The sequence below is a fragment of the Manis pentadactyla genome, chromosome X (genome assembly GCF_030020395.1).
Source record: "Manis pentadactyla isolate mManPen7 chromosome X, mManPen7.hap1, whole genome shotgun sequence".
NCBI lineage: Eukaryota > Metazoa > Chordata > Mammalia > Pholidota > Manidae > Manis > Manis pentadactyla.
Window position 1 is genome coordinate 10,083,122 of NC_080038.1, and position 23,952 is coordinate 10,107,073.

The window sequence follows — 23,952 nt, forward strand, 5'->3', positions numbered from 1 at the left end:
AAAGAAACAGAGTAAAAATATTATATGTAAGACAGAAAAACAAAAAATTACACCCAAGAGGTGAGAGAAGAGAACTTAGGAAGTTCTCAGCATACACATCAGATAACTGCTGCTCCACACAAATAAAATTATGATTTCCTTCTCCATAGCAGGATCCATTACATATGTCTAGGCTAGATTGTTTTTGTAGTATATGTTTTTGCTTCATCCTAAGGCAGAAAAAGTAGACTTAACTAATCTTTTTTTAATGTGAAAATTCATAAAGTTGTTTTATAAATCACAAGAGGCAATGGATTTTTTATCATTTTCCTATATAATTGTTTACTTGGGAAATAGCCAAAAGATGATCAATTCAGATACAAAACCTGTGACCGAGTATTTTTCAAGTAAGAAATTAAGGTAAGTTCACCAACAACATAATACATTTATGAATTCACTGAACAAATACTCACTGAAATCTTACAATGGCCTAACTACCATGGGAGATAAAGCAAAAAGCAAGACAGAAAACGCAACTGTCTTCACGAAGCTTATATTCTGACGCGGAAGAGAGTAATGGGGAATCACGTATGGAATAAGTGTTCTGCTGGCTAAGTACAGGTTACTGGAGGCACACAGGAAGATATTTAACTCATGCTTGTATGGAAGGTAGAGCTTCTCAGAGCAAGTGAGATCAAAGCAGGGATGGGACACAATGTGATTCCTTCAAGGAATGGGAATGGCAAGAGATGAGACTAGAGAGATGAGAAAGGTCCAAGAAAATGCGCTAATGACAACACTAGATTCAGCAATGACCTTGGTCTCCCACGGCCATGTCCTCACCTACACCATGGGACCCCTGTTTCATCAGCCACAGCAGATTAAAGCAGGCAGGACCTTCCACAACTCGTCAGGGAAAACCACTGCTCCCCTTTCTGATATTCCCTTCCCCAGGGAGGTACTCCACCACTGTTACCACTCCTCTCCTCTTGCTGTGACTCGGCCGCCCCTCCATAGTGGAAAGGGAACTTGATCTGACTGATGGACCTGAAAGAAGGAACTGTGCTTTTGCACAGCCAAACCCCTGCCTCCTGCCCTCCTCTTTGGGAATCAGTCTGCCCACATAGCAAGCGTCCTCTTCTGCTCTCTGCTTCTGTGAGAGAGCCAGCCCCGAGAGTGGTGGCCTGCAGGGGTCCAGCACAACTGGTGAGGTCCACATAAAGTCTGCCGAAGCTTCAGATACAGTATTGGAAGGTCCAGCTGCAAGCAGATATAAGGTACATTCTCCAATATCAGCTCTACCAGAAATAAAGGTATGTTTCTGTCTGCCATCTTTCTTACTTTTTTTTCTTCTCGACTGTTTCAGAATTCAGGTTAGAAAAACAGGCCATCATTTATTTTGCTTCCTCATACTCCAAACCAAAGGCAATTAAAGATCTCCTTTGAAATCTTACACTGTAGCCTTAAAAAAAACCCGTACTTCTGGAGCTAACTTTATTGGGTGCCATTTCCTGAAACCACGTATTGATAGAGCACTTAGTACAGCGCAAATCAGGGCTGGCTGACATGAGACGTCACGTGTCATTCTGCAGAACAATGTCAGCCACGTACACTGTGCGCAGTAGGGCCTCGGCAGGTAATTCCATTAACTGTTGTAGCCAACTTCAGATGGCTACAGAAATTGGAGGTTCTAGGTTGTGATGGTTAATTTTACATGTCTACCTGACTGGGCTAAGGGATGCCCAGGTAGCTGGTAAAACATCATTTCTGGATGTGTCTCTGAGGGTGCGTATGGAAGATATTAGCATTGGAATGGCAGACTGAGGAAGGGAGATGCTGTCACCAGTGTGGGTGGGCATTGGCCAATCTGTTGAGGGCCCAGAGAACAAAAAAGCAGGGCAAGGGCAAATTTGCTCCCTCTCCTTCCGCTGGGGTGTCCATCTTCTCCTATTCTTGGGCTTTGGAGTTCTCAGTTCTTGGCCATCAGCCTCTGGGACTTACACCAGCAGCGACCCCCGCCACTCCCACCCCCGGCCAGTTCTCAGGCTTTGGATCTCAGGCTGAATTGCACCACTGGCTGTCCTGGCTCTTCAGCTGGCTGACGGCAGGTCATGAGACTTCACCTCCATAACCACGTGAGCCATTTCCTATAATAAATCTCCTCAGATATTTATCTCTATATATCCTTTTGGATCTGTTTCTTTGTAGAAACCTGACTAGGTTTTAAGTCTAAAACTCCCACCTGGGAAATTGCTATAGTATGTGTGGGAAATTAATATATGATGACAGCAATTTCAAATCAGTTGGGGCAAGGACACATTTTCCAATCAAGTTTTGGAACAACTGACTGACCGTATGTAAAACATGTTCCAAATGGATTAAGGATTTAATGTAAAAAATATACTTCTAAGATTAAAATCTAAGGAGACAAGACTACAAAATGTCTGCACAAATCTGTAATACCAAAAAGACAGGAACAATCTGGATGATGGGCTTAACAGGATACCTTAGCTAAATTATGCTACAGCCACACAAGAGAATATTATACAGCTGTTAAAAGTTATATGGATCTGTGTTTACTGACACAGTAAAATATTATTTCAGAAAAGCAGGTTACAGGACAGCAATTTTGTTTAAAAGGGTCAAATTCAATGAGGTATTTAAATAGATTCATTTACATAAAACTGTATCTAGTCACATTACAGTATGCATGGAGGTGCCTACATGGACACACGCAAATGTGCACAGGGGTCAAATCCATCCGGAGAATGGAACTGCAGGTATATTTTATTGTCTTCTTTCCACTTTTCTGATGTTTTGGATTTCCTGTAACGAGTAGTTTACTTTTTTACAACAGAAACTTTTTATTTTGGAAAAACATAAAGATGCTGCCACTCATCAGTTGAATGAAAATATGCTTTGTTCTGCAGAGATGCTGGTGAGTTTGTTCTCTTTTTTTGTAAACTGGGGCTGGACAGGAAGGCCATGAGCCATCAGGGAAAACACTAAGAATCCGAGAGGAATGACCCCATGTGGCATGTGAGAACTCACAGCTAGCTCTGACTTCATGTTACTAGAAGGAAAAGGCCTGGAATTATTATAAAGGGCACTCATGCCAAAACAGGAATTAAGCACTTAGGACCCCTTACAAACCTTAAACTTAAGAGGACAAATAAAAAGGTTCCGAATTTCAAACAGCCAGCCAAACCAGACAGAGCAATGTCTAGAATTGCTTTCCTTTTCTTTTATATATACATTTTTTATTTCAATAACTGCATAATAAAGGCAATTTTCCTTCTGCTTGGGCTGCCAGCTCTCTTTGGGGGTTCTCAAAGGAGTCCCCTTCAAATTATATTCCTTACATCCCCCCAAATTTTTCAATTAGCCAAGCAGGGGCTTTTAAGCTGCTAATCATCTAAAATGATGTCAGGCAACCGTACAAAGTAAATTGTGGTGAGCACGACTCATTTAAAGATGAAAATTTACATGAACACCAGGAGAGGGTTTTTTTGTTGTCTTTTTGCAAATTTTATTTTAGAGAGCAAGCCCAACCCTGGTCCTGTAAGACTGAGCAGATATTATGTCTCCTTTTCCTCTACTTTTGTGTGTGGATGACCTCCTTTCTCTAGTAATACAAAAGTAAGCATCATTTCTCCCATCCTAAATACTATAAAATCTGAATTAGAGAAGATTGGTCAATGAAGCTTTCCTGAGTCCATCCATAATGTTGACCTTTTACTACTTCAAGGAAAAATTATACTTTTAGCCTTTGGGGGGGAAAAAAAACAGAAATCAAGGAAACTGCTGACTATTATCTTTCATTGAGTTCTGCTAAATGCTGTAAGTGCTTAAGTATAAATTAATGCCTACTGAGGATTTTTTTTTTTAACTCAAGCAGTACTTCAAGAGTTGATACAATCCAGCTGACTTTTTAGGACATTCATAATCGCAAACACCTGGAGAACTGCCGTGGGTGGTGGACGGAATCAGGAGTGTTGTGTTCAAATTCCAGAGTGGCGTGTGTCAATGAAGTAAGAAATCTGGAATCTCAAACAGGCGTTCTCATAAAGGACTTGCCATGCTTCCGGAAGTCCTTTCCTTCTTCAAGTCATAAATTTTCCATGAGTCTTTACTAAATCTTTCTGCTTCCTTGTCAGTTCTTATTTCTGTGTGTGTTGTATTTGGAAGGAAAAGGACAGAAATCCACACCAATAATGAAAGAAACGTGTCACTTGCTATGTGAAACTTAGGAAAGGTGTACCTCAAGGAGCTATAAATTCATTCTGAAGAATTACTGCACAAGATAAAATGTGTTTCTTTCTCTCTGCCTGGTATTTAGAAGGAAGAGTGTGACGACCTTATTCGGTGTTACACACGTGAGACTTATTTTTTAAAGCAAGAAGTTCATAGTACAGAAAAAACTGTTTCTTTGAATTTCCATTCACCCTAAAGTGGTGGCTTTTTTTCTATTGGTAGCTGAGTTGGAAAAAGAGAAAAACCAAAACAGGAGTTGAGGTCCTGGCTGATGAGAGGCCAGCAGGGACCACGTTGCAAAAGAGAAGTGACTAGCTGGCCTGCAAGGGCTCAAAGAGTAATGTTTGAATCCATACAATAAAGGACCCAAGCTATTTTACGGATTTGTTTTAATGAAGAGCAATCACTGAGAAACCTGGAAAATCAGCTCACCCAATCCCACATAACACCGTCACAAGTCCCAAAAGGTGGTTTTAGCAGAAAAGGAAAAGATAGCCAACATGGTTTAGGTATTCAGCCAAATATTTTAAAGTTCTACCAGGTCCTGCACTGTCATTTCCTGCCCCAGCCCTGCAGGGGTGCCAATGCTTTGGGGCCGCCTACGACGCTGCCCCCTGCTGGTGGGGCCCTTCCTAGGGGAACCGCTCTGGCTTTCTGGTCCTTCCTGGAATCTCAGGTTTGCCTTTCACGATGGGTGAGATGTGGGGTGAAGTCCTTTAACTTCTTTAGAGCCTCAGTTTCTTCAAGCACAACAAAGACCCAGGAGATGACCTCACCAAGTGTGCTGAGGACTAAATGGGTCAGGTGTGCAAAGTACCCAACACACACCAAGTGTTAGTTCTAGAATTTGTACATCTGACATTTCCTGGGGCAGAGGGTCCTCCCTCAGATCCTCATTCGCTTCTTGACATGTATTTACCCCCCCAGTCTCATGGTCTGCTTCCTCACTTCATTTAAGCTTCTCTTCAAATGTCACCACCTAAGAAAGGCTGCCCCCAACCAGCCCATCAAATCAGTCAATCTGTTCTTTATCCTTCCACCCTAATTTGTTTCTTCTTCCTAACTTTTCCATGAAGGGACACTGTCCATATAATTATTTGGTTATTTACTTATTGTCTGTCTTCCCTAAGACAGTGTAGCCTCCCAAAGGTTGCAGCATACAGCTGGCACTGAAGACTTGTTGAATGAATGAATGAATCGTAGCATCTTCAATAGGCACAGCATTTCAGGATCTACAAAGCACCTGATCCTGAGAATGTATTATTATCTACATGGTCTTGATGAAAGCATTGTGGCTTAGTGTGATTAGGCTTACACATTAATAATAGCAGAGCAAGGACCTAAATTAACACTTTCTGTCTCTGATAATAAAACTCTTTCCACCATCCCACGGTGCCTCACAAATTCTGATGCCCTCTCAGCAGTAACCTATGCACTGTGAGCCCAGGGCTCACCTTCCAGGAGAGATCTGACAGGAGTCACAAGAGCAGCCAGGATTGCCACCTGCAGGGCCTTCTGGTGAACTGGCCACTTCTGGCAAAGAAAGGGTCTTTGTGCCACTGTACACAAAGCTGCAAATGGGCCTCATGGTTCCAGGGTAAGGTGGAAAAGAGGCTGATGGAGGGACAGGCAGCCACAGGATCCTGAGATAAGGTGATTGTGGTGTAATTCCAGGGGTGTGGGAGGGAATAAGTTCCCAGCCCAGGGCAAATAAACCTTTGAAGCCAAAATCAGTCAAAGGGAGAAATAAACTGGGAGAAATCCATTTACTGCTTACAAGCAGTCATCTACTCCTGCTGTCTCTCACTACCCAGTTACAAAGACCCCACCAAACCTCTTCAGTCCAGGTGTGAGCTAGCTCTCCACCCACTTTCTAATCACCTACAGACATGGAGATGAACTACTTCTCTCCACCCCCTGGAAATATCTATTGATATGGAGATGCACTAAGGCCAAGTGAAAGACACTGGAAATATTGCAATTTTTCCCACTGTGGGATCCTTCTCTCATGTAGACCCTTGAGAGTTCTACCCAACAATGTCTAACCACAGAAAAAAACAACTTACAGGCAATTTTCCTTTTATATTTTTTCATTGCTCCCATTCTCAAAAGTCTCCCCTATCAATTAATTTTCCTTTCACTCTGAGTAAAATTCTAGACATGCACATCAAAGTTCTAAGATGATCATATTCCCAAATCCAACTAGTCAGGTAGGCTAAATTGCAGACACCCTGAGAACCTGCCAGCTGCTTCTAGAACACTAGGGCCAGGACTGCCTGCCCTTCCTCTTCAAACCCCACTCAGGATTCAACCTTTTGGGGAATCTCTTCAGACAAACAACTGCTGGCTTCCCCAGGCAACCATCAGGCCAGCTTCTTGGCCGATACCACTTACCTCTTGTAAAACTGTGGTCAAGGTGTTCATGTCTACTGTTTTATTTCCCAAGTTATAGTGAAGGAGCCTCAAGAGAATGGTTTGCCAACCTCTATGATTACCAAATTTCCCTCATATAAAAGAGTCTGTCTGCACCCGGGGGTGGGGGTGGGGAGTGGGCAGTTGCAAGTATTGTTGCTTAAGAGTGCCCTCTGCTGATCCTAATGCTGTGTGCTCAGACTGCTGAAAATTAAGTACGTCTTCTTAGTGGCGTGTGGTGTCTCTGCTTAAAGACCATGTGTCCATGTGGCAGGTGGCCATCTAGTCATCAAGGGATGAGCTGTACTGTGGTGTAGAGGGACATTTCCCTGCCAAGGCAGACATCTAAGAATGAAGGGGTCCCAGGCAGGTCTGGGGCTCAAAGGGCTCAGACACAGAGAGAGGCTTAAGGGAGTGATGTCAATTTCCCTCCTGTTTTAAGACCTTGCTAACATTTCATTACAACACTATCTAATTTAATTAAGCAGCAGATACCTTTTAATGGCTTCATTATTATTATTCCCTGATACAATTCACTGTAGGGACTTAACTGGTCAAACTTTCAGTGAATGTGTTCATTATACTTGATGTTACTAGGCCACAGGGGCTTCAGGAAGCAATAAAGCATTTTCTAATACAGGGTTCTGATACAGGGAAGCCAATTTTTTCTTTCTTTTGTCTTTTCTAATAAACTTTTAATTTTGGAATAATTTTTAATCTCTTTCATTTTGACTTGCATAAGTGAAAATGTCATCACAAACTCAAAAATGGGAAGGTAGAAATCAACCAAAAGGCACAGGGCGGATCATCCCTTCCCTACTGTCAGGAAGCTACCGCTCCAGCAGCGGGGACACTACTGAAACAGTCAGATAAGAGAAGTGAATGCTCAAGAGCAGAGCTGTCCAACCAGTCTCAGTGAAAACACAGATAATTTGGCCAAGGAAGAATCTGGAGGGATAAAGGGTAATTCAGGTAGGAGGCAGCCTCCCCAGCTGGTCCATGAAAGATCGAAATATTGGGGAAAAGCTGAGATGGAGGACATAAAACTAAACAGAAGGAGGGTAAGAATTCTTCGGTTGTAATAAAGGGTCACAAGCAGTTAAAGCATGATTTTGTTAATTATCATGTTATTACTAGATGATGAATGGTCCCTTGTTGAACACAAGAAATTAAATGATTGTCCTCAAATATGCAAGCACTTAATCAACCTAATCCATTTCTTCATTATACAGGAAGTTAAGAGAAGTGAGAACACTACTTTGCACTTACAAGCAGGAAAATTTGGATCCCTGAACCATGAAAGCATTGTGTCCCACAGTGAGTGAGTAGCACAGTGAGTATGAGGTGTTCACAGTTTGGGGCTCGGTGTCACCTGTGTCATCTATGGCACTATTTCTAACAGCGTTAATGTGGCAATGCACCGAGACAGTATCAGATGTACAGAAAGGGAACTCTGTTCCTGAAGGAGTAGGAGCCTGGCAGAGTGGACAAGCGTGGGCTTGGGGTCAGGCGGGCCCGCCCAATCCTGCCTTGTATGGGCTGCGTGAGCTTGACCAAGTGTTAAAAGAGAAACAATCCCCAAATAGAGTCATTTTGTTAGGTGGTAAGATAGACATGAGCAGCTGGAAAGAAGATAAGGTTCAAAGGAAAAGCCGCCCAAATTCTGCCCAGGGAAGGGGTCCCATGTGGAGACAACAAAGGCTTTGCAGGGAGGTGCCACGCTCACTGAGAGGGACGGCTATACAGATGGACCCGTTGATCAGACCCCACCCTGTCAGTCAAAGAGGCGCCTCCCAGCCAGAATGCAATATATAGACAGGCCTTCTGCCTAAAAGTTCGGGGCCTTTGTCCCCTTAGAGTGTATAAATAAAGCTTTCACTCTGCTTTGCTGCGTCTCTGCCTTTCAATTATTTCTTGCAGCGGAGACAAGGACCAAGTAGAACGAACTCAACCCGTAACCACCTGCCCCCTTAACAGCAATCCGAGACCTGATTATAGTTTCACCCTATCTCAGCATTGTGACCTTTGAAGTCAATCTGAAATTTCCAGATCAGCACTAGTAAGGCAATCTGCATGATAAAAGCCCTGCCACTCCCTTCCCCCAAAAGGAAGATGTCCTGCCCTGTAAGAATCCTGTATTTTCTTTGGCTAATAATTGCCCCCACCCTCCCATCTATAAAACCCATCTAGCAAGTAGAGGGGAAGCTGCCTGAGTCTTGGAATTGTTTAACAAACCAAGTAGATCTTCAAACTTAACTCGGTTGAATTTTGTCTTTTTAACATGTCACCACTTCTCCCAGCCTCTGTTTCCTCATCTGTAAAATACGGGGCTCAGAGTTGGAAAGAGGCTTAGAGGTAATGCACTGAAAGCTTGTGAAGCTTCTCATAAAGCTGGAGCTAATATTATTGCAGAGCGTATCTCCTTCAGGTTTAATCCGGCCTGGTCAGGCAGGCACTTCATTTTAAAAGAGTCAACTGAGGGATGACGCTGAAGCAGCTTTGCTAATAGTGTCCAAGATGTGCAAGAAGCTTTTTATCATGTAATGATCTATGTTTATTTATTTTGGACTTATTCTTAGTTTCACTTAGGAAGCATTATTTTACATTTGGTGACATAAAACCATATTTAATGAATGGTTTGTTACAAAACCCCTCCAATTTGTCTACTTAAGACCTCTAGGAATGTAGTCTCTCAGACTTGCATGGTTTGTGTTTGCAGTTGTAATAGGGTAGGGGTGGGGCGGATAGGGAAATTTGTTGGGAACTTATTTGGACTACTTTCGAAGAATATTTCGGTTAAACCGCTACTTTCCCTCTTGTGACCTATGCTTGTTGACAAAGACAGGGTCTCATTGCTGTGGGGGGCTGTCCTGTGTACTCGAAGACGTTTAGCAGCATTCCTGGCCTCTACCCACTAGATGGCAGTAGTTCCCTCCAGTTGGTATAACCAGAAATGGCTCCAGAAATTGCCACAACCCTCTATGGACAAAATCACCTCCAGTTGAAAACCACTGACATAGACAGTCTAAATGCCAGACTTTCAGACTAAAGATGATTCTAACTTAGAGCGAGTGTGTTAACTTGGAGTTTCAGGATATAAAATGCTGGCCATTCATGTAAGTAGAGCTGCAGCTTGGCTTTGAAGGCCCAACCCACAGCTTTAGATCCCACCCCACCCTATACATCCCATTTTTAATCTGTCTAAACTAGTCACTGTTTCAAATATATTCCAACACATGTTCTTTACCTTTTCCTTCCCTGTCCAGAGTCATATCTAATTTATTCATTACGTTTCAGTAAATAGCCAATTTTTCCCTGAAACCCTCCCAGATCTTTGTCACACACACACACAGATTTAATATCCTTTCAGTCAGGGAACATGTTGAAGTGGAGAAAGGTATGCTTTTTAATTTTAAGCAGGCATACCCAACAATCAAGGTGTAAGTGGAAATAACCTGGATACCCAGCAACAGACGACTAGATAAACAAAACATGGCATATCTATACAATGGAAGATGGTTCGGCCATAGAGAGGAATGGAGTTCTGCTACAAGCTACAACGTGGATGAACCTTGAAAACATCATGCTAAGTAACAGAAGCTAGACACAAAAGACCACGAACAGCATGAAGTCCTTTTATATGAAATGTTCAGGACAGGCAACTCCTTAGAGACAGAAAGTGTGGCTGCCAGGGGTTGGAAGTGGGAATGAGGAATGACTGCTAAGAGCTGTGGGCTTTCTTTAGGGGCGATGAAAATGTTCTGGAATCAGTGGTGACAGCGGCACGGTCTTATGAAAACCTAAAACCACTAAATGTTTTTTTTAAAAGCTTCGTGAATACATACTGCTGTCTCTCGTTGCATGTGTCTGTTTTCTCTCTAAGCACTATATCTTCCTTTGGAACTGTACCATGAATTTTCCTTTCTTTGCATCATTCTTTTTTGGGTTTTTTTGCATCTTTCCTTTCTTTGTAATAGTCTGTGGAAGTATCATTCATTAAAAGAGTCTATCTTCCCCACAGTAAAATTTATAATAAACCACTAAAGGAAAGAATGAAGGTATAATCTTTGCTTTTTATACAAATTCTACACTAGACCATAACAATTCTGGACCTTGCCTTTCCAACTATAATGGACATTATATTAGGATATATCAAGCTGTGACATTCTTCTTAATGGCTGTGCAGCATGTTGTCGTATGGACACATGTATTTCAACCACTAGTTCCCAACTGGGGGCAATCTGGCGGCCCCAAAGTAGACAGTTGGCACTATCTGGAGACATTTTTTCGTGTCACTACTGGAGGTAGGTGGGGAAGCTAGTGAATAGAGGCAAGAGATGCTGCCAAACATCCTACATGCACAGCCCCCCACAGCAAAGAATGATCCACCCTATATGTCAATAGTGCCAAGGCCGAGAAGCCTCGATTTCAACTGTCCATGATTAAGAAAAATTTTAACTAGTCACAGTATTTGTTTGAGTTTTGCATAATATTCCATCTCCCAGATATATAATAATTTCTCCATTTATAATTTCCAGATAGAATCATCCCCCTATTATTTTGGATTCTTACTTTCTTTTTCACAACTTTTAAAGATTACAATGGAATAAACATTTGTGTAACAAGCCTTTGTTCTTCCTCTGTTTTTATTCTCCCAGGAAATTATTGGGTTCTTAGCAGTAGCATTACAGGGTTAAAGGGGAATAACTTTCTCCTCTGGCATTATATGGGGTTCTTATTGTTCTTATGAATGATATGTTCCCTGCATTATATCTGGCTATTGCTTTTATGCAGGTAGGTGGGTTATTTTTTGCATAGTTATTGAATTCAGTCATTTACTAAGAGGTTTTTGTTGATATTCTTAGCATGGTGATGCCAAGGGGAGTCTCGGGGGTGAGGGTGGCTTTAGCTTCCTCCCTGCAATTTGTTAGTGTCACTCCAAATCTTGAAAAATGAACGCATAAGCTAAAATCCATGTGCCTGCACTGTAACCACAGCTTCCGGACAAGACCTGTACCCTCCATCCTCCTCCAATCACGTCACTGCCCAAACCTGGACACTGCCACTGTGGGGTTTTCTTTTGTTATCAAATTATCTAGAAGTAAATAATTTTTCCTCCTCCCTTCCAATAGCTGTAACCCTTATTAATAGCCTCAAAGCTTCCAGAACCATATTAAATGGTAATGGTGCTGGTAGACATTCTTGACCTTTTTTCTCAAATTAACAAAATTATGTCTGATATCTTGATGTTATTGGGTATTGAGGTAAAGCAAGGACATGGGACAAGCATGATGATGAATTTTTCCTGCCTATTAAGAAAAATGCCAAGATACAAATAGTACAGTAAAAACAGGAGGGACTCCATCTTAAGGCTGAGATTCCATTTTAAAAACCAGGGAGTTAGAGGAGGTAAGATTCCTAACATATTTTATAGTATTTAGCCAACAACCAGACCCTATCTTAAGGAAGGGCAAGTAGTCCTAAATGGTATGTTTCCACTGCTTGAGGGTAACTACTATCTTAGAGAAAAATAGGATTAATAAATTCCTTAAATTTACTTTACAGAATATCTAGAGGACTCTGGATAATGACATAATGTTTCTCCCAGGAATAGACATCATGAGACCAGTCAAGCCTATGCCCCCACCCCCCACCCTTTGCCCCATTCTTGAAGTCCTTAAAAGACACGAATCCTCAGCATTTAAGTGCACCTCCTCTCTGAAGCTGCCTGCAGTCCCCTTTCTCTGAATGTGTACTTTGCCTTAAATAAAGCCTTCTTGCTATTCGACTTACTGGTTTTGTCTCCGCACTCTTCCAAGCCTCTTGGGAGATTAGTAAGAAACCCCTTTTCCCAGTGGTAAACATCTTTGATACTCTGTTCAGTTTTCTAGATTTAAGCACAAGTCTTCACTCTGTTTTACTTCAAACAAGTAGGAAAGGGATACTAAGTTCTCCGATTTGGCCTTGCAAGTTCCCATCACCTGGGTGACCCGGATAGGACAGCAGCTGCTGCCCAAAAACCTTTCTTTGCCTTTGGGAAGTTCTCAGAACATAATCGCACTCCACCCCGTGCTCTGCAGCTCCCCCAAATCCCCAGAGGCTTAGTTCTCATGCTGTGCAGATTCAGGTGGGTCCTGGACGCCAGGTGACGCTGGCTTCAGGAGCTGGCAAGGGATCAGCCCTGTGCCGAGCAGGAGTTCCATGAGCTTCCCTCTCCTCCCTCTGCTCTGCCTTGCTCTCTGCTGCCTGCACAGGGGCTGCCATTCACTGCCACTCTCGCTTTAATGAATTCCTTCCTTACCTACAGTTGCCAGACCTGCTCCTGAATTCTTTCTCAGAGTCAAGAACCCTCCCTCCTCTGGGTTGAGGTTTCACCTAGTGAGCAGGGAGAGACCTCCCCAGACGCAGCTGCCCAATGACAATATGACAGAGGATGTTCATTGCACAGCAGAAAGTCTTCATGATGCTGAGAAAATACTTTTCTTTCCTATTTTTCCTAGAGTAGTTTTTTTCTTTCCAAAATGAATTTTGAATTTAATCAAGCTGGGTTTTTTTTCCGGCCTTGATTCAACAATGGAATAGTTTGGTTTTGAACATGCACACAGCAAGCTAGGAAAAACAGGCTGTGCAGGCGACGACGGGAGGTTAGACTCCGGTTATAAGCTTTAGGTGTGAATCACCAGGACCTTTCCTTCTTCTCCAGGGTATTGTTCAGGCATTGCATGCAAACACTGCTGGCTGCCAACCAGTACATACGAGTGTGGCATTTCTGATGGGCGTGCCCTTGGAAACAGGATGGGTCTGTTCTGAAGAAAATAAAAGAACCTGTGGAGGCCTGTAGTGAAAAACTTTTTAAATGTCCCTGTGAAGCAGGCATGATGGTTTACCCCTAACAGTTCTTAAATTTAAGTAAGTAAGAGTGCCCAACCACGTTGGTTCCCCAGGACTGAGGGGTTCCTAGGAACATGAGCCTTTCAGTGCTAAAACTGGTAAGCCCACAGGCTATAAATTAAAGGATGACTTTGAAAGGCACAAAATACTGTTTCTTCTCAGAGTAGGTGAAGAGTTCATCAAGAGTTTGTGAACTTGAAGTACTTCTTTTTCGAGCTAAACTCTGGCAGGGAATGGGTAAGAAAGGCCATGGATTTTTCAGATGGTTCTTTGTTTCTGATCATTTATAGCTGCCCTAAGCAAATCAAGCTATCAGGCCTGACTGGAAATTGCTAACTGCAAGATTATTCAACCCTTAACTATTCAGGACTTTCAAAAACAATGTTCCCCAGAGTCCAAACTCCACACTGAATGCATTTTCCCCTTTGTCCTGGTGGCACCTGCTGTGCCTCCCTCTCCTGGGCTTTCCTTCTTCCTCAATTTTCAGGCAAGTTTTTAACAGAATACATTTAAGTATCCAAACCAAAGAGATCAGTTTAAAAAAACGATTAGCCACTAAGTGAAATCACGCTCTTGTTATTACCTCATAGAATTATAATACTTCTAGTTTGGAAAATCATCTGGCTGGGCATGCCTCAAATTTTAATGTGCATGTCAATCACTCGAGGATGTTCTTGAAATGCAGATTTTGATTCTGTAGCTCAGATGTAGAGCTTGAGACTCCGGGGGGGTACCACTCCTGGTTCACAGATCGCCCTCAAGGTAGTAAGAATTTTGTAGAGTAATACGCTCCACATTTCTTTGATCATGTATCACTATTAGTTTTAAAAAATGTGAACATGCACTCAAAACATGTATTTTTTTTACATTCATGTGTTAGGACAGCATAATTTCATTTTTATTTTAAAAATTAATGTAAGCTCTAATATTTTATTCCAGCACAGCACTGATTCACCTCATGCACAGCCTATTTTGAGGGCCACTGATGCTGCTAACACTGTTGATGGTAACATTCGGTGCATGCTTGTATTTCTCCAGGCAGAAGGAAATCGCTTTGATCAGGGAGCCTATTTTATCTTTGCATAACGAAATGTTAGAAAGTTCCTTCTATTGGTTTGTATCTGTGCTTTGTATCCAAAGGTTTGTCATGCAAAACAAACCTAATCCCTCTTAACACTCTTGTAACTCCTATCACTGAAAAGGTCCTAATTTCCTTAAAACATAAAGACCTTCTATCACAGAATATTATCAGCAATCTAACAGAAAAAAATTGGCCAAGGATATAAATGTGTATGGTGAACAAATGTTTAAAAATGGGAAGATAATCAACCTCATTCAGATAAGAGAAATGCAGATTAAAACTATGGTGAGACAATTTTTCACTTGTCAAAAGGCAAAGATAAAGAAAAGCTGAGTAAATAGAGTGTGTTGGTGATGCTGAGGGAAAACAGGAACCCTCACATACATCGCTGTGGTACTGTTAGGCAGGAAAATAGCTCTGAGTGGGGTGGAGAGAGAATCAAGGCCATAAAGCCCACTACAAGGGACTCAAAGAGTTAATCAGCTAAAACTAGAAACCCATTAAAGACTCAGATAATCAGTTAATCAGTTAAAGCTCAAAAGGCCAGGAGCAACTTGGCCTGGAAATGTTTGAATATTCCCCAGATAAGGAAAAAGTATCTGAGCACAGCCCATGTCTTCATTGTGTCAATTAGATAATGCCATTTTATGATTTACTTGGCCTGCTAAAAGGCCCAGCTATAAACTGCATAATAAAGACAAGAAAAACTCCATCTTAAAGCTAAAGTTGCATTTTAAAACACAAGAAGTTAAGAAGATTCTTAACTTACTCTTTAGCAAACAGATGATACTCAGCCCACCTTGGGGGGCCAGGCCAGCAGTCTTGTTTGATATGCTCCCAGACCAAGAAGCTGCTATCTCAGGGAGAAATCAGAGCAGTAAATTTCTTGTGTTAATTTTAAATATTCGGGGACCACTTAACAAGTATGCACCCCTAGCCCTTTTTCACATTCCTGAAAAATCCTTTAAAGGGGGAACCCTCAACCTTTTGGGGCACTTGTCTCTCTGAGGTCACCCATACTTTGTAAGTGCATAACCTTGACTTTTTCTCAGTCTTTCAGCGCACGTCTCTCTGAGGTTGCCTGCACTTTCTAAGTGCATAGCCTTAAACTTTGTCTCTCTGACTTTTCAGGGCACCTCTCCTCCCTGAGGTCACCTGCACTTTTTCTCTCTTTAAGTAACTTTAAATAAAACGTTTACTTTGCTTCACTACTGTGTCTCTGCCCTTCAATTCTTTGTCGCGGAGGAACTGAGAAAAATACACTATGCCCCACTAACAGTACAACCTTCACAGCAGGTGCTTGGTGAAGCCATTAAAGATTAGTTTTTTGAGAAATACTGGGAAAATGCTAACAGTATAATGTTGGGTTAAAAAAAGGATGCAGAACATGTAACATGATACCAGGAAAAAAGTACTAGAAGAAAATACATCGAAACAATAACAACACCTATTTCTGGATGGCAAGACAACGTAACAGGTGATTCTAACTTTGTTCTTTATACTAATTAGCATTTTCAAAATTTCTAACAAGCCTGTAGAAAATGTTCCAGGGAGGAGGTGATGAGAACATACAAGCAGGCCTTGTTTTAAACTGCAGATTTTTAACATTCACCTTAAGAGACAGCTGGCTCACCTACACTCCTGGGGAAAACTGATAACTGTCTATACTAGTTACTTGTGGTAGTTATGTTTTATAAAGTTGCCATGATCACTGAACTAGCAAACACTGAACCACTGCTCTGGGGAAATACAGAGTTGTGTCCTTGAGTCTCTGACTACAATAGCTGCATCAATCAATCAAGACACAGTCTCACACTTTAGAACACTAGATGATGGCACTTTAGCACTACATTTGGGAGCCATTTTAAACAGTGAAATCACCCACAAAAAGCACAACAGTGTGACAAATGTGGCACTGAACAGACCTCAAGACCTCAAGGACACTCGATGACGGTACGAGAGCTGGAACAGGAAGGCAGAGTGTGGCCCTGTTTCTCCTCAGCTGCAAAAGTGCACATTGGGCTGCTCCAAGCATGCCCACAAATGACGGCTCCAGCCCACAAGTAAGGATTTGGGGTTTGCAAATACATTTTAGGAGGTGAATTCAGGAACACAGCATCCACAAATAATGAGGATTAGCTGTAAGTATAACTACAGTTTTAAGGAAATTCTTACTCAAAAGTAAAGAGCCACCGGTGAGATCCCTCATCTTTTCATCAGTGAAAAGATGGCTGTCTTTGAACAAGGAAGTAAGCTCTCACCAGACATCAAATTTGGCACCTTGGATTCCCCAGCCTCCAGAATTGTGAGAAATAAATTCCTCTTGTTTATAAAGCAAAAAAAAAGTAAAGAGCCAATGAACTCTTCACAGAGTAAAGTGGAGTACTTTATAATTTATAAATTGTAATTTATAAAGGAAATTGAATTTCCTTTCCATGATGGAAAGGAAAGCAATGTGTTTCATCATTCATTTTATTTAAAATATTCATCGCCTTCAGCAAAAATTCTTTTTATTACCCAATTAACTTCAGCCAGTCTCTGTCTAGGTGGTTCTCTCCACCTGTAGAACATGGAGATGTATGGGATTATCTCAGCTGAAGCAATTTACAGCCCTCTTGGCCTTAGAAGGAGAGGTTGCAGCAATGCCTAACTTTACAGCCACAATATGATAGCAGCCATCATAAAGGTCTAATGTGCATGAGACTGGTAAAAAGATAATGCTATGGGGACCAAATGAAGGAGAAGTGCATCCTCTTGGAATTGTCTGGAAGACGTGATGGAGATAGAGTTATCCAAAAAGACCTTGAAGGATTAGTAAAATGGTCACCAGAGCAGTGGGATGATGGAGTGGCAACCAGAGGCAGAAGGGCACAGTGGGGAGACATGCTCTGGGAACCGGTGAGAACCCAGCACGGGTATAGGGTAAGTTACAGGAATGGCGTTCGTTACTATTGTAAAGCAAGGCACAATACCCCCAAGTGTTAACAGGGAACATAACTAGAAGGCAAATGGTAAGTGAAGAAAGGAGACCAGCCCAACTACCTTGATTCTTCATGCTGTTTTCAGCAGCTTCTTGGTTTAGTCAACCTTTACACTGCTGCGGTTAACTCTTTACCAGTTCCTTTCACCTCCTTAACCAGACTGCATACCAAAGGCAAGCAGGGACCACACTGCATTCTTCCTTAGCCTCCCCCACTCTGCCTTCCACCCACACTCCCCAACACACAAGCACACACACCCATCATACAAAAGATCGCCCAAGGCCAGCACCTGCATGTCACCAGTCTTCAGTAAATATTTACTCAGTCAATAATTAATTGGCTTGAGAAACAAACTAAGCCCTAGTCTGTTACCTAAGAATATAGCTTTCTGTACAGAGCAGACGGCTAAACTTTGTTAGTAACTGTCCCTACATTTTTCCAGAATGTATATATGTGTAGAGAATGGGAATCTTGAAAAGTGCCATAATATTGTATTACACATTTTATTTCCTTTCATAAAACTGAAAATATGCATCTAGCAGAATCTATAAATTTTATAGTTAAATTTGTAAATATATATGTATGGTTCTGAAATCCTAATGTTTAGGCTATCTTCTATTTCAGCCTCTTGATTCTATAATTCCTTAGAACTGAGTTTAATTACCAACAGTGTTCTTGGATTGTCTTTGGGGCATAAAATATTTTATTACATAAGGTTAAACATTTCTGAATATTCTTGAAACAAGTATATAAAATTATTTAATCACATCTTAAATTGTTTCTTCTATTGCCAATAAATTATTTTAATTACGTATTTTAAGAAGCCCATTCATGCTCTTTATTAACTACTCAAAAAGGAATGTCTTCAGTGGCACAAATTCAAAGAACATTAAAGAGTAAATACTTAAATGTGAATATACTTCTTGTAAAATAGAGAATACAATTTTATAGTAGCCAGTTTAGAGCCCGGAACTCATAATTTAATTTCTGCCTATTATTCATTGCTTCCAACTTCAAATTTTCTATTAGAAGTGATTACTGAATTTAAGAACAGAGGGAAATTAAAAATACATACCTTTGCAGTTAAATTATTTTACTTACCGTTTCAAAACCTCGATGTGGGTGATCTGGAAATCCACCTGGCCTACCGCCTTTAAATTCATCAAACAGTAAAAACGGATCCAGATTTTTTAACTGAAATAAAGATAAAATTCAGCAGATTAGACATGCCTTTTAAGCCACTCTACTAGGGGCTACAGTTACGAACACATCTAGCAAAATTCATCAAACACTACATAGCCAATGAGCAACTCTTTGCAATGAAAACTGCTTTCATGGAAGAGCTCCTTACACAGACACACACACAGATTCACTAAGTTACACAGTTGACATTTTATGAGAAGTGCAAAGAGTGGACAAACATTTCATGATCTTCTAAGATCTAAATAGTCAAGCACAAACAAGGTAACAGTCTGAACAGATTCAAAATCTCATGGGAGGATGGACCAGAAAGCCAGTGTCTGCCCTGTGATGTTAAGTGCTCCGGAGGAAGACAACACTTAAGAGAGGGGAGTGGGACCAGGGGAAGTTCTATCAGGGAGGTGTCACTTGAGCTGGGTCTTGAAGTACACGTAGGAGTTAATCAAGTAGAAGAGGGAGAAGGAAGACTATCTCAAGTGAAAGAACAGAGAACAGCTTGGCAAGCTTGAAGAACAGCAAGGAGCTGACTGGGGCAAAAGATGCCCACACAGTTATGATGCTGAAGGGCTGAGGATAGAGGGCCACATCCTACAGGAGTTTGGGTTTTCTCCTGAAGGTGATAGGTTCTGAGCAGAGGTTGAGATGATCATATTTAGACAGATCACTGTCACATACATGTATGTGGAAGATGGTTTGGAAAAGGGAGAGACAGGAAGCAAAGAGGATTTAGAAGGTGATTTTGATAGTCTGGGCAAGGACAAGGACCAGGACTAAGGCAATGGCAGTCATGATGGAGAATGGGGGAAAAGGAAGAGCACTTGATGACTCCCAAATTTCTAGCCGTGGTGCCTGGGATGACCACAGAGCCATCCAGAAGCACAGGGAATGTCACAGTAGAGGCAGCCTTGAAATAGCCATCGTGACTTCATTTTAAGTCACACTGACTTTGAGATAGCTATATAAATGTTATCTGTATAAACAGAACTATGAATAGTCACAGTCCAGTATATTGTGCAAAAGCTAAAAGGCAACTGAAAATAAATCTTGAGTGAGCTCAAATGAGAGGTAGAAACGGATCTGACCATCATCAGCATACCTTTATGGTTGTTGTTTTAGTTATTCTTGGCCATTTGTTATCTTTTATAAATTTTAGAAAACTTAAAATTTTCTACAAATAAAAATGCTGAACTTCTGATTGGAACTGCTTCAACTCTATGGATCAATTTGGGGAAGAATTGACATTTATATAACACTAAATTTTCTTACACAGTTATCTTCATTTATTTAGGTCTTTTAAAAATGTCTTTCAATAGGATTTATAATTTTCTCCATAAAGATTTTGTATATATTGTATAAAGTTTTCTAGCTAACATACTTTTAATAGTATTGTAAATAGTATGTTTACATTATGTTTTTGAACAGTTTGCTACTGGGAATTAGAAAAATGAATAGAAAGGTGATGTTGAACATTTCCATGTGCATCGATTTTAGTAATCCATCTGTAGCTCCTTTTGGGTTGTCTTTGCAGACATTCATATCACCAGTGCATTTATCAGTAAGCTTTTGCCCAATATTTCACAAATTATGCTTTGCTTGCATTAGATTAAAGCTGTGGCAGGCTGTAGTTTCTGGGTTTTGCTGGGTTTGGGAAGCCTCTACATGTCTTCTCATTCTGGGTCCCAGGCTGAAACAGTGGCCACCATCTAGGACAAGCTGTTCTCATAACCAAGGGCAGGAGCAAAGGTGAGCTGAGCCAGACATGCACAATCACATTAACACACCCACTGCTCAAAGCACGTCGTAACACGCCAAACCCAAAGGTAAGGAGGACACTTAAACCCTCCCTATGGGACTCATGGGCCATACACCTAAAATGGGGTGGGAGTGTATAATTCCTGCATAGGGAGGAAGTGAATATTTGGGAGTAATATAATCCAACCAACACCCATCAGTAGATAACTGGGTTTTTTTTACCCCCTTCATTTTCAGTCTTCATACTTTCTCTTTCTTTCTTTCGTTTTTCCTGCAATCTAGCACCTCTACAACAATGTTGGGTAGAAATGAGGGTAATAGACATCCTTGTCTTGTCCCTGATTTTACATAGATTGCTTTTTAAAGTTTCACCGGTAACCAGGTTGTTTAATTAATGCAGGTTTTCTGTAGATACATTCAGGAAGTAAAGGAATTTCCCTTCTATTTCTAGTTTACTAATTTTTTAAACATAAATAAATGTTGATAAAATTTTTTTATTAAGGTATTATTTATATACACTCTTATGAAGATTTTACATGAAAAAACAATGTGGTTACTACATTCACCCATGTTACCGTGTCCCCCCAATACCCCTAGATGCTGAATTTTATTGAAGGCTTTTTTTGCACTGATTGAGATATCTCCATGGTATTTTTCTCCTTTAATCATTTCCTGTTGGTAAATTATACAATTAGATTTCCTACTATTAAACCAAATTTGCTTTCTTCTGATAATCCAAACTTGGTCATGATACATTATCTTTTGTTATACATTGCTTGGTTATTATTTTGCTCATGAATGCTTACAAAATGTTTAAACAAAATATTTATAAACGCCATGTAATTAGCCTTTCACTTGCTGTCCTTGTCTGGTCTGGATGCAAGGTAATGACGCTTCATAAAGTGATCTGAGGACCCCCTGGAGCTTCATATCCTGGAGAGTTTGTGCACTGTTGCAATTATCTGTACCTTAAATATTTGGAAAATCTGTCTATAAAAATCATCTGGACCTGCTGTCTTTGTGATAAACTTTAAAAATAAAGACTCAATTACTCTAATGGCTATGAAACTGTCCAGATTTTCTATTTCTTCTTTCTTCCTCATTTCTCTGGGCCCTAAGCATTTCTCTAATTTCCTGATAGCTCAGCTAGTTCATCTTTAAAGTTATTTATTTGTTTGTTTATTTCAGGGTATCTATTCTGTCATATTGCTAAAAATGAAAGTACCAAACCCTCTCTTTGTCTCTGTCTTTGGTCTGGACTCTATTTTCACTTTCTATGCGAAAAAACATACAGACACACATGCACACACACGTGGATATATACATATAACAGATATATCATACACAAACACACACAGAAATTCAACAAGCTACTGCAAGCTTTTCAACTAACCAAGTCGGTTTCTTCACTTCAAAATGTGGACTGTAACCCATATAAAACTGGGCCACTTTGTAGCCTATCTCAGCCCAGTGTTTAATCCAGTCCAACAGTAAAAAGTACTTAAAAAACAAAATATTTATTCTCTTGAAAACACCAAAGGGAGCTTCAACTTAAAGATATGTTTCAACCTCCCCTTACTCTGCTCTAATATGTCTCTAAAATTTCCATCTTCTCTCACTTGAACTCTTCCAATCTTCCCAGCAAAATTCAGTATCTATTTATGTTAACAAAAATTAGTAAACTAGAAGTAGAAGGGAAATTCCTTAACCTTATGAATGTAATCTACAGAAAACCTGCATCAAACAACCTGGTTACCAGTGAAAGTTTAAATAGCACCGTCCTTTTCTCCTCTTCCTCTCATGTTCTGAGTGGCCTGGGCTCTCCCACCAGAAACTCTGTCCTTCCCAGGGAAAATCCGAGCCCACTGGACCCTTTTACTCTTGTCACAATGCCACTGCAGCTCCTCGGAAGCCCTGAAATGCAAGTGGAGTTGGGAGGACTGTGGGGGGAAGGGGTAGTGGTATTCTCAAACTTTATTGTATGGGTTTTCTCTCCCACGATAATGCATGCCTTGAAGGACCAGAAACAATGAAGGTAGGGCACCTGACCCAGTGCCTGAAGCACTGTAGGTTTCACATAGATGAGTACCTTCTGTTACACTGCCACCAATCCCAAAAATCTCTGAGCCACAACAGTCCCCGCCCCCCACTCCCCAGGCCAAACAAAGGGTTTAGAGTTTTAAGATGGATTTTGAGTTCTACATTATTGTGGTTCTACGGTATTGAAATGTGCATAAAGATGGGATAAAGAAATATTTTTTGCTTTTGGTATCAAAGAAATAGGTGAAGGGGACTAAGAGGTACAATCTTCCAGTTATAAAATAAATTAAGTCACCAGGATGTGGAGTACAGCATAGGGAATATGGTCAATAATAGTGTAAGAACTAAGGCGACACCATTTCACAACATATACAAGTGTTGAATCACTATGCTGTATACCTGAAACTAATTTTGTATGTCAATTATGCTTCAATCAAAAAGCAAATATATTTTAACACACACAGAAAAGAGAAAACTGTTAAAAAAAAAGTTTCATATGAGCAAACATGTCCTAAGGTTAAATCATGAAAACAAGAGGTTCCCTCTTTCTAGCCCTACCCTAATCACCACCCACCACCCACAGACCAGACTCACCTTGGAAAGTACAATTTGTGATACACTGACTGTACATGTGAGCCTTCCGGTTACCAATCCATGGCCTACAGACACACACAGGAAGACAGGCAGCACAAGGAAAAGACTGCAGGACCCGGGGGCTGGCTGTGGCTGGAGTCAGACTGACGAACTGTTCACCCAGCCAAATGAACGCATGTGTGTTAGACACACTTGTCCTCCACAAGCAAGGGTATCTTGCAATAGACCCTGGTACTTAAGTGTTAGCTGCAGGGCTGGGTGTCAGCCCTCAACAAAGTTCCTGATATTCTTTAATCATTAGGCAAGTATTCAAAAACATGTCAAAGAATGTTGTTATCTATTCGAAAGATCTGATTTATATGAAAACTGATTTTCTAAGATGTTTTGTTTTAACTCGGTCCCCAACTCATCCGCATCCTTCTCTCTCTACATGTTAAATAAAAGATTTTTCAAAGTTTTGGAGCCATGTGAGAATTTCCTGTCCTTCAGTTTCACACCCGGTAGCTGCCAAATTCAGGTAGCAGCTTCCAAGCGATTTCTTTTGAACTCTTGACAAGGCCAGTCAAAACCTGTGGCCACCACCCCTCAAGCCTGTGGCAGTCCCTTAATAAAGCTCCAGCAGCCTGGCATTTTATTTGAATTGGGAAGCACAGGCAGTGGCCATTAGGAATGCCAGTTCCTCAGGGATAGGGCCGACAATCTTTTTATGATACTCCACTGAATCTGGAACAGTTCTGTGTACATAGAACTGTGTACAGTTCTGGGTAC

At 41.0% G+C, this 23,952-nt stretch overlaps 1 protein-coding gene across 4 annotated transcripts in view; it reads right to left on the bottom strand.

The window, feature by feature from the left end:
- Nucleotides 1–23,952, bottom strand: part of PIR (pirin) — a 106,732-nt gene that overhangs the window by 76,475 nt on the left and 6,305 nt on the right. For all 4 annotated transcript variants that reach the window (XM_036912928.2, XM_036912924.2, XM_036912927.2 and 1 more), the window contains exon 3: nt 18,700–18,792. In XM_036912928.2, coding sequence (XP_036768823.2) covers nt 18,700–18,792 — 93 coding nt within the window. The remainder of the gene's footprint in view (nt 1–18,699; nt 18,793–23,952) is intronic.